The sequence below is a fragment of the Micromys minutus genome (assembly GCF_963924665.1).
Source record: "Micromys minutus genome assembly, chromosome: 1".
In the NCBI taxonomy this organism is placed as follows: Eukaryota; Metazoa; Chordata; class Mammalia; order Rodentia; family Muridae; genus Micromys; species Micromys minutus.
Window position 1 is genome coordinate 91,313,459 of NC_137969.1, and position 12,129 is coordinate 91,325,587.

The following is a 12,129-nucleotide window of genomic DNA, read 5'->3' on the forward strand; positions in this document are numbered from 1 at the left end:
TCTGTCCAGGCTCTTCTAGCTTTCATAGTCTCTGTTTAGAAATCGGGTGTGATTCTGATCGGTCTGTCTTTATATGTTACATGACCTTTTTCCCTTACTGCTTTTAGTATTCTTTCTTTGCTTTCGGCACTTGGTGTTTTGACTATTATGTGCCAGGAAGAATTTCTTTTCTGGCCCAACCTATTTGGAGTTCTGTAGGCTTCTTTTATGCTTGTGGTCATCTCATTCTTAAGGGTAGGGAATTTTTCTTCTACAATTTTGTTGAAGATATTTACTGTGCCTCATAGTTGATATTCTTTGCCCTCTTCTATTCCTATTATCCTTAGGTTTGGTATTCTCATTGTGTCCTGGATCTCCTGAACATTTTGGGTTAGGATCTTTTTGGTTTTTGCATCTTCTCTGACTTTTGTGTATGTTTTTAATGTTGTCTTCGGCCCCTGAGATTCTCTCTTCCATCTCTTGTAGTCTATTGGATATGCTTGCATCTGTGACTCCTGATTTTTTTTTTTTTTTTTTTTTTAGGTTTTCTACCTTTAGGGTTGTCTCTTTTAGTGTTTTCTTTATTGTGTCCATTTTGGTTTTAAATTCCTTCTTCCATTCCTTCATCTCTTTGTTTCTGTTTTTCTCTAGTTCTTTGAGTTCTTTGAGTGTTTTTCCTGTTTCTTCTTTAAAAGCTTCTATTTCTTTATGCTTTTCCTCCTGTTCTTGTTTAAGGATCTCTATCATCATCTTGAGGTAGGATTTTGAGTCTCAGTTTTTTTTTTTTTTTTTCTGGAGTGTTTGGCATTCTGCTGTTTGCTGTGATGGGAGAGCTGGGTTCTAGTGTTGCCAGCTTGTCTCGGTTTCCCTGGGGTATGTTCTTTAGCTTTCCTCTTACCATCTTGTTGTCAGTGATATGTTCTTGCATTTCCCTTGTACCTTGTCTGTGTCCCTGGATCTCTGCTGTTCCTGGTGGCGGATGGTCTGAGCACCTGTTCTACCAAAACTTAATATTTTACATACAATATCAGTAATAACCAAATGTTTTTTTTAATTCATCATATTTATGGAAAATTCTATCCTACTGATTTCTATTTACCACCATGTATTCTAACTATGTGGTGGCTTTTAGATGTTAAAGCAAAATCCAGCCTTTGGCTAACACATGATTAAAGAACTTAATTTTTTAAATTACTAGAAAATTCAATGTAAGTACTTCTATCAAGTCAGAACACAAAATATTTTAAAATATTCTCAAATGCACATATATGATAACATATAGAACATAGATTGAGTGAGTATTTAACATGTTTTTGATAAATTAGAATACCCAGATGCATTTCGTAGCTAGTATGATTCAAGAACCCAGCATCTTTTAAATCAGGTGTAGTTCTGTTTTAAACTATTCTAATTTTCCCTCCATTTTATTTCTTTCATGTAGACAAAATTTTGATAAAATGCATTAATATTTTAGTAAGATATTAAAAAGAAGTGAAATGGCTATAAAAATTGTTAATTTTATTTTTTTAATTTTATTCCAGTTTTTTAATTCTCAAGTCTAGTTACTATCTTACCTTTCATCTGCTCTAACTTGTGTTCTGATGAGGGCTCTCACTGTGTCAAGTCAAAGTCCATTTCTCAGGGGTGAACAAGCAGAAGCATTTCAGTCCTTCTGGAACAACCGCCTGTCATGGTCCTTGATTTTCTCCTGTCTCTGCTTGTGCTCAGGTTGTCCCAACAACAGCTCTATCTCTGGATGTGAAAGCCCCCTTGGAGGCTTCCAGGGCTGCCTGAAGCTCATCTCTATTGGTGACAAAATGGTGGACCCTATTGCAGTACAGCAGGGAGTGCTGGGGGGCTTCAGTGACCTCCAGATAGACTCCTGTGGCATCGTAGACCGGTAAGCGCATTGTTGGTCCGTTTTAGCACGCCTCTTTTCACAGTGTAAAGCTGGAAATAGCACAGTCACATTTACAGTGAAGGTTAGGAAAACTCTTTTGCGTTTCTTATGTGTTAACACATTTTCAAATATTTCCTGGGGCTGTAATGAAGGCTCAGCTGTTCTGAGGTCATACTGGTCTTACCGAGAATCTGAGTTCAGTTCCCAGCACCCTTGTTTGGCAACACACAACTACCTTTAATTTCAGCTCCAGATGCATCTGTGTGGCATATATTAAACCAGATATATGCAATTAAAATCTATTTTTAATATATTGGGCTGGAGAGATGCAGCAGTTAAGACTATTGACTGCTCTTCCATAGGACCTAAATTCAACTCCCAGCATTCATCTGGAAGCTCACAACCATCTGTAACCCCAGTTCCAGTTCTGGCTCTCCTGGCTCCTAGGGGTATACATACAGTTCACATGTATAAATGCAGGCAGAGCACTCATACACATTAAATAAAATTCTAAGAAGATTTTTTAAGGCAATACATCTGTTTTTTTTTTTTTTTTTTTTTTTTAACTCAAAATAGTCCCTGGTCATTGTATCTCTGCCCTGGGAACTCATAATACAGTAAAGCAAAAGAATTGGAGAGACTGCTCTCTTTCATTGTAGGTACCAGACAAGACTGTCTCTTCTGCAGAATAAATGTAAATTCACGAAAAGTATGAGCCACAGAAATAAATGAACCTCTGTTCATAGCAACAGACTTAGTGAAGAATAAAAAAGACAAAAAAAATTGAAGTTTTTTTTTAAAAATTAGGGCTGGGAAATAAATAGCTCTGTGGATAAAGCATTTGCCACGCAAATCTGAGGACCTGAGTGTAGATACCCCGGAACCTACTTAAATCAAACAATCAAGAGTACACATCTGTAACCCAGAGTTCTTATGGCAGGATGCAAGACAGAAACAAGGTTCTCTTGAGGCTTAGGAACCAGTTTGCTTGTCATTTGCAGGAATGAACAAAAGACCCTGTCTCAAACAAATGAGGACAAACACCTGATACCCTCTGACATCTACATGCATGTCACATGCAAACACACACGCACACACAGAGACTCACACTCGGGAGCAGGGAAGACAAACAGGCGGGCAGGCAGACTGGCAGATAAAGAGATTGTTTTTAAAAATTGTTTTGTTCTCAGTTGTAGTCTATATCTATAATAATTTTGGCTGAGAATAATCACTCACCTGAAAGAACATTATTTTTATAAGTTCTGTGCTTTAGTACCTCCCCCTTGATGCCTGCTGTCAACAACAAATAATACTTGCCGTGAATGAAAATATCACACAGTACCTCAAAAATGTGTACAATTATTACTATATGTCAACCAAAAATAAGGATTAACTTGATACTGTTTAAAACTTTAAAAGTTGGGCTGGAGAGATGGCTCAGCGGAAGTCTTTGGAAGTATCGGGCACCTCTGACTTTGTTCTTCTTTTCCTGGTTGTTTTGGCTATTTGGGATTCCTAGTGATTCTTTTCAATTTTAGAGTAGGTTTTTTCCCCAAGTTTTACAAAGAAAGGGAAAAAGTCATTGAGATTTCGAGATTGTACTGAATATATAGGCAGATCAGAGTAGTACTGACATCTTAGCAGCCTTATCTCTTTGTTCCCAATTTTATTGGATATTCTCTGTATTTAAATTTCAAATGTTATACCCTCCCCCGCCTCCTCTTCCTCCTCCCCCTCAACTTGCTTCCATGAAGGTGCTCCCTCTCCCAATCACCCTCCCCACCTCAGTGTCTTGGCTGATGATGATGTTGTTCTTCCAATGAGGTTGCAAACCTTTCAGTTCTTTCAGTTCTCTCTCTAGCTCTTTCACTGGGGTCCCCGTGTTCAGTCTGATGTTTAGTTGCAAGCATCCTCATTTGTATCTGTATGACTCTGGGAGAGCCTCTGAGGAGACATCATATCTGGTTCCTGCCAGTAAACACTTCTTGGCATCAGAAATGGTGCTTGGGTTTTAAAATTGACTGCTTACTCTGAAGTTAAAGGCAACAGCTAGGTAAAGGTAAAAGCAACTTATCCAGTTTTTTTCAAAGCACATTGCTATAATACAGAAAATATCCCTGTTCTTACTCTTCTCCTCTCTTGCAATTTTTAAAAAAATCCCCACAATTATTACTCAATTGAGCTTTAATGAATTTTATTTTATATGTGAAAAAATTGCTAGGCATGTGTCAGTATTTTGATATCAGGGATGAAAAATAAAGTATGTTTCAAATTAAGCTGTCATGTGTAACAAAATCTGTTATCTAAAATTGTTGTTACAAATAAAACATTGATGGCAGAGTCAGTACTCACTGGTCATGTTGAAATTTCGTATGTGCTACAGATCCATTTTTTTAAAACATTTTTATTTATTTTTCTCCCCTGCACACATCCCTATTAGCCAAGGGGTATATGGTGATTATGTTTGTTTTCTTATAGGTGTTTGCCCAGCTACTGTGAGCATGGGAGTATATGTACCCAGTCATGGGACACCTTCTCCTGTGACTGTGAGGGTACTGGCTACATTGGAGCAACCTGCCATTCCTGTAAGCTTCACAATTCAGTTTCTATGCCATTGTGACTTCCTTGTCTTTTTGTAACCTATTTTGATAACCTGGTTATATTATTCATTGTTATGTTTATCTGCATACATCCAAGCATATGGACATATCAGAATAAGCACTGCAGCACCCAACTACTGTCTGGTTTGTTTTAAGCCACTTTGTTTATTGTTTATTTATGTATTTGCTTATTTGATGCTACAGATTAAACCCAGGCCTTGTACATGATAGACAAATGCTGTGGCACTGAGCTACAGCCTCAGCACTTCACATAATCTAATACTAGGACAGCAGGAGAACACAAACAAGTACAGCTTAAATGAACCTCGTCAGCAGTAGCAAAGTAAGTCTAGTAGAGTCTTCTATAGAACGGAGTGTAGACGAGGAAGGTGACTTAGGTGGGAAAGTACTTGCTTTGCAAGCATAAACACATGAGCTCTCCAGCCCTATAGAAAAGGAGAGACACGGTAATCTACCTGAAATGTCGGTACTAGGGAGACAGAGACAAGAGGATCCCTGGGGCTGCTGTCCAACCAATCTAACCAAATTGGAATCTCCAGGTTGAGTGAGAAACCTCACCTCAAAAAAGTAGAGGCTGGGTGTGGTGGCACAAGCCTTTACTCCCAGAACTCAGGAGGGAGGGGCAGGTAGATCTCTTAGTTCAAGGCCAGCCTGGTCTACAGAGTAAGTTTCAGGACAGCCAGAGCAACACAACAAAACCCTGTCTCAAAACAAAAAAGCAAAGTGTTAAAAAGAAAAATGAAGTCAACCTCTAGCCTCCACAGACATGTGCACATACAACCACATGTGAACACACACACACTCACATATATACATATAGAAAAATAAATACACACACACAAGCTTTTAAAACTTTATAGTGCAGGGTAAAAATAAAATAAAGAATGCATGTTGTAACAGCTTGTTCCTTTACTTGGATTTAATTCCTACAATCTTTTCAGTCAGAGAAGGTTGGAAAAATAATCATTTGCCAAGCTTTCTGAAGCTTGAATGTAATACAATTAAAAATTAAAAAAAAAACCTGGATAAAATTGCTACATGATAAAGTTTTAGAAAAGGTAATTAAGGTCTCTTAAATTGCAATTTTTCTTTGGTGGAGATGATAATGAGTCATAAAGTGTGTCCTTATTGAGTTCTTAAATATGTCTGCTCTTTTCTAGTGAATTCCATAAATTAACTGATTAAACTCTGGAGAGATTCAAGAATAAAATACTATTATTGCTTTCATTGTAATGACTAGGAAAAAAAGAGATTAAGAAGCTCGACATCCAGTTAATTGGTGACACATTGGTGATGCCTGAACTAAGGAAGCTATTTCCAGAACCATCACTTTAGGTGAACCATCACTTGAAAGTTGGTCTGTAAGCAGTAGTACCAGAACCAACTGTGAACTTGTAACAAATATAAACTCTCAGACTCACCCAAATCTAATGAGCTGGAATCTCAGGATAGGTATATGTGGGAATGTGTTATGTCAGAAGCATAGATGGACATGTTTGTGTCTTTTTACCATAAGAGAAATTATTGACTAACAGTAAATTCACAAGCTACATTGGTTTCCTTAACTGCAATTTACCAAGAAGTCCTGATTTTTCTTGATAGCTCTCTGTAGGCAAGCACAAGTTCTTTTATTCCAGCCTTAATGTACACGTTAAATAGTAAATATTTTTACATATGTATTATAGGTCACAGAATGATTATAACGGGGTTAAAAGATCATAGCAACATTCAAGAAATCCAAAGATGCATTACCGAAGGCAGGGGCAGAGATCTAGCAGAGATCAAAAGAGTATCTCTGCAAGTGGTTAGACAAGATGCCAATGAAAAATGAACAAAATAGAGAACTGTTGAAAGTCTTACAGAGCCAAACAATGAACAATGGAGGTAAGGTGCACATCCAGGTCAAGATGGACAAACAAATGGATCGATGGATGACTCAAGTAGGATCCACCAGTAGATGGCACCATGCTAAGCTGAAGCCCTGTCATCTCTATATTTATCCATCCCTTGATCACTCCCAAGTAGTGCCACTCCCTGATGAGTAAGCATTTAGATATAGGAGCCTATATGGGCAGTTCTTATTCAAACCACTGCAGATATCAAGTCTTCAGTCCACCTGCCACTTGCTCACATCAAGTGCCCAAAGGAATCCTTTCACAACTCCATGAGATTTACCTGATCTCTTTCAAGAACTATAGTAAGAAGTCAGAGTACAAATTGCTATATCTCTACTTAGGGACGCAAGTGCAGTTAGAGGATTCTCAACAGCAAAGTTCTACATAAGCCTGGCAAAGGATAAGACAATCTACTCCAACCTTCCTGCAGATTGACTCATCAAACACATGCTAGGATTAGAAAGACTTCTATTTCCACAGACACTTTACTTATTGTAGAAGTTCCTCTAAAACCAAAGTGTAAGTAACTCGAAAAAGTAACAGAACTGCCACGAGGCATGAGACCTTCTACTTCTATAGAACTTCTATTCACTAATCATAGTCTTGAAGGTCAAGTCTTGGTATCTTACTTAACTCCTTTGTATCTTCTTCCATACCCAGCAACTTCTCTTACATGGTATAGTTCATAAACTAGTTTTACCAATAATGCATACCTCTATGCTGCATCAAACTTGGAAAGGTTGAAAGTGGAAGTATTTCTATTTTTAAAAAATTATTTACTTATTCTTATTCTATGTGCATTGATGTTTTGTCTGCATGTACGTATGTTTGTGTCAAGATGTCAGATCCCCTATAACTGGAGTTATAGACAGTTGTGAGCTGCCATGTGGGTGCTAGGAATGGAACCCTAGTCCTCTGGAAGAGCAGTCCATGCTCTTAACCACTGATCCACCTCTCTAGCCCTCAAATGTTTACATTTTACCATGATCTAATCATGTTAAATTTTGATAATTGTGTATTTTAGCACTTAAGATTTTCAAATATATGCACCGTATGAAGAAGGGTTTCAGCAAACCCTTAATCATGAGACTTAATCATAAGTGGTCATTTTTGTTTTGTATAGTCATATAACTAATCCATGTGTTCCTTGTCATTTAAAAAGTCAAGGGACCCAGAGAAATAAAAGTTTCAATTATTCTCTTTGATAGGTGTTATCTAGCTAAGCCTACTACAAAAATCTAACCATGAGTATAAATTCTGTCAGACATGTACAAGTACTTGCACAATTAAATACATATGTATGAAAAATAATGACAGAACAGTAATCCATCTGATTTACGTTCCAACCTACGACATTTATTGAAAGAACAGAGATGATTCAACAGTTTACTCTGGGCCATTCTAAAATGACATTCACATTGTTTACCTTAAATTTGTTCAGACTTAAAATTTCTTTTTGCACACTAAAAACAAAAAGAAATTTTATTGGCTGATGGGATGGTTCATTTAGTTTATTTTACAAGTTCGTTTGCTTTGTAAGGTTAATTATAGTCCAAGGCCATTATGTAAGGGAACATGTCTTTTGTTAGCCTAGTTCAAACATAAATAAATATGAAGCAGATTAATGATGATCTCTTGAACTCATTTTAGTTTTTTGAACTGATATTACATAATTTTTGTTGTTTTCTTTTATGTGCCTTGAGTGTTTGAAAATATTTTGAATTAACATTTATGAAAACAAGTTTATAAAATTCAATATTCTTATAATGTTGACATAAATGCACCTCATTCCCTTTACAATATGTTTATTGGCACAGTTTATTTGTTTATTTAATTTGTCTCCAAAGGCCAAAAGGACTTTGTTGGTACAGCAGAAGCCTGACTTTTGAGATTCTAATGAAAGGAACCAACACAGTTGACATTAATCAAGTTCCTTCACCAAGAGGCCATATGCATTCTTAGCCTTGTTGAAAGGGTCTTTTCTGTAAATCAAAATGTTACCTTAGTGCTATTTTTTGTAATTTAAGCTAAAAGTTAGGAATACTATATCTTGGTAACAACATATTTTTATGCACAAATGAAAATGTTCAATTATACAGAATAAATAATCATTTTATTAAAAAATGTATCAAAAATTTTTCTCTCCTATTTTGAGATTGAATTATTATGACTTATCATTTAAATGTTTAATAAATTTTGTTTTCAACTTAAATTATTTTTTAATGAAGAGGAGTTTCTCATTTATAAGTTGTATTCTTGTCTTTAAAATGTTCATTTAAAGCAAAGGGTATATTTACTCAATTATTTAAAAAATGTTTTACAGTGTATTTGTTGGATAATATGATATTACCTGGGTAGGTTATAACTAATATTTGTTGAATGTTAAGTTATTACAGTTATAGTAAAATTTTCTTCTTTAATTTTGACACTTAGTTCTGAAGGATTCCTGTCATGTGTTTGAATAGAACTGTGAATCAACAGCGTGTAAGATTGGGAGCTACAATTTCCCCCAGACTACCTCCTAGCTCTTTCATACTGCGCTTTAAAATATTCATCCTTAACTTAAAAGTGAGAGAAAGAATGTACCCAGAGAGAGTATAATCTCCATATGTTCCCAAATAATTTCTTCTTAAAGGCAGTATTACATTCCCAGTATAACCTCCATCTTTTGTGTGTGCTCTTTTGTGTCAATGGATGTCCAGCCTACAAAGACCAGAAGAGGGTGTTGAGTGTCTACTTCTTTCCAATATACTTTCTGGAGATAGGGTCTCTCACTGAAGATAGAGTTAGGCTGGTAGACAGCAAGCTCCATTGAGCCTCCTGTTTCTAACCTATAAGACACTGGGGTTATAGGAATGCTCAGCCACAGCTGGATTCTTAACCAAGTGCCGGGAATTTAAACTCTGCTGTTCATGCTTGGGCAGCAGATGCTCTTACCTTCTAAGCCATCTTAATTTTTAATAACTGACATACTATTTTCTTTTTACTAAAAATAGAAACATACACCAAATATTTACATAGCACCTAATAGTATTGAACACATTCCTACTGTAATTTGATAATTTCCTGCTCCCTTATTAATAAAAAAATAAATTTAATTTTAAAAAATTGTTATTTCTTTTATCTAATGAAATGTAATGTCACACATATTGATAAAATTATGCTGAATCATGCAGTTCATGTATCTATAAATGTATATAGAAATGGAAGCCTCTGGACAATAATTGAAAATATTGTTTCCGGTAAATGCTATTCACCTACAGCCATCTATGAACAGTCTTGTGAAGCCCACAGGCACAGAGGGAGCCCTTCTGGACTTTACTACATTGACGTAGATGGAAGTGGACCACTGGCGCCATTTCTTGTGTACTGCAATATGACAGGTATGTGAATAGCCTATATATAGAATCAGAATCAGAGTAAAATCTACTTAGTTGACAATACTGTATAAAATCAAGTTTGATAATTGTATAAGGTTAAGAAGTGGAAGTACTGCTTAACTATATATTTAATATTTTGTAAGTAAAATTCTATGTAGCAAAATCAAAAGTCATGCCAGTTCATCCTTATTGCTCCTACATTTCTCACAATCACATATGTTTATATCTATGACAATAAATATGAAGCTTTGATTCTCAGATTTTCTTTTTTTTAAAGATTTATTTATTATATATAGGTATACTGTAGCTGTCTTCAGACACAGCAGAAAAGGGCATCAGAGCTCATTACAGATGGTTGTGAGCCACCATGTGGTTGCTGGGATTTGAACTCAGGACCTTGGGAAGAAAAATCAAGCTCCTTATCACAGAGCCATATCTCCAGCCCAGATTCTCAGATTTTTATATTTTTGCAGTTTAAAACAAAAATATTAATTGCTTAAAATTCTAGGAAACATCATGTACATGGTAGGATTTATATATAACTTAGAAAATTTAGTGATCTGCAGGGTATGCAATTTTTTGATCATCAGGGAGAGTTAATTTAGATATTAAAAACCACCTTTGGTTTAGATATTATCACAAATAAACACAGCTTTTTTATGGAAGATAATATGATAATTATTTTTACAGAAATTTGCTTTCACCTATCATTTTCAACAATCTAGAATAAGAAATCTGAAATAAATAGTTCTCATTTAATATGTTTTGAAGTGTTCTAAAATTTCATAAATTGGCCAATAACCAGATAGGTCATCAATAGCCAAGGGAAAAAACAGAAAAATGAAAGTACAAAGAAACTTAAAATGCTCTAGAAAAGAGTATCAAAGAATAGTAAAACAAGGGAACACTAAATGCAGCAATGTGCTGGAGATAAAGAAACCTGAAGATCCTGCTAAGAGATATTAATTATCACCAGAATTCCATAATCAGACAAACCAAATGAAGACAACGAAGAAAGCATTCATCCTACAGCTTTTCCCAGGAGCTGTTTGTACCCCTGTTGTCTTTGGACTTTTCCATAAACTAACCCTGGCAAAATCAAAGTACCCACAAAGCTCAAACCAAGAAGAATTTTGAGCATCAAAACTTAAAGATGAGAAAGCTAGAGGCTACACTGCTTATAGCCAATCAGAGAGTGTTAGACATACAAATAGAGCAATAGCAACTTTAAAAGGTCAATAGTCAAAATGCTCTTCAAAAAACTTGAAAATGGAGATGAGTTTAGAGCTTTAAAAAACCAGGGTCAGGCACACAAACGAGCTTGGAAATGGCAGTGAGGTGTAATCCAGCAAAGGACTAGACAAAATGAGAACTTAGTAACTCTTCCATTAGAGAAATAAAATCACAGAGAACACTGACAATCAAATTGAATAGATAAAAGAGCAGATACAGACAGGAGCTTGGATGAACAGACACTGAAGACCAGCAACCTCATGGAAACAAGGGCCAGGGTAGAGATACCAGAGTGAAAGTGGAGGTACACTTCTGGAGATTCAGTGTGGAAAAGATTGAGAGTTATAAAGGACCCATCATTGTGAGCTTTCTCTATGAGTTTAACCAAATTCTCATAGTAAATACTAGAGAAAAGTCTCTTCGTGCATTAGAAGAGGAAGATGTGCTAAGAATCATTTTAAACAACAGAATAAGGATGCCATTCATAGTCCTTCCTAGCTCCAAAATTCTTAGTGTTTATGAAAAATTGTGAATTATTACAGAATAATAGTTGTTCCTATCCTATCTAATCTTGCTTACTAAGGTAGTGACAGCAGTATTGATGTAAGTGAAATTTTGTAAATAACAATGTCCCCAGCTTACCATTTTATTCTTCAGAAAAACAATTTTACAACTAGATTTTCAGTCCCTCACTTTGGTGTTTCTAGGATGTTTTCTACTATTATATTCAAACCAGACATGGTTGCAAACTTATTAAACTGATCAACTATTAAATGAATGCCTTGGGACCACAAAACCATGACTATGAATGAAAGAAAGAAGGAAAGAAAGAAAGAAAGAAAGAAAAGAAAGAAAGAAAGGAATGAACAAATACACAGAGACAGAAAGACAGAAACAAAGAGTCACATGATTACTTTCAAGGCCCAATTTATCTCTTTATGATTGATTTAATTAATAGGAAAAACTTGAAAGGTAATACTTGTTGAGTAGTTTACAAAAAGTAATTTCAGAAGCATGTACCTGTTCCTGCAAAGAGTTGATATGTCAGGGTAGGAGGCTGCGGCTGGGGAAACCCTCTCAGAGAAGAGGAAGGGGTATGGTGGAAGAACTCTGTTGGGGGG

General features: G+C 35.8%; 1 protein-coding gene across 1 annotated transcript in view; it reads left to right on the top strand.

Annotated features, from left to right (window-relative positions):
- Window positions 1-12,129, top strand: part of LOC308414301 (contactin-associated protein-like 3) — a gene marked incomplete at both ends in the record, with an annotated part of 178,591 nt that overhangs the window by 130,132 nt on the left and 36,330 nt on the right. The window contains 3 exons of the mRNA XM_080909517.1: window positions 1,708-1,879; window positions 4,358-4,464; window positions 9,659-9,778. Of these exons, the coding sequence (XP_080765643.1) occupies window positions 1,708-1,879; window positions 4,358-4,464; window positions 9,659-9,778 (399 nt within the window). The remainder of the gene's footprint in view (window positions 1-1,707; window positions 1,880-4,357; window positions 4,465-9,658; window positions 9,779-12,129) is intronic.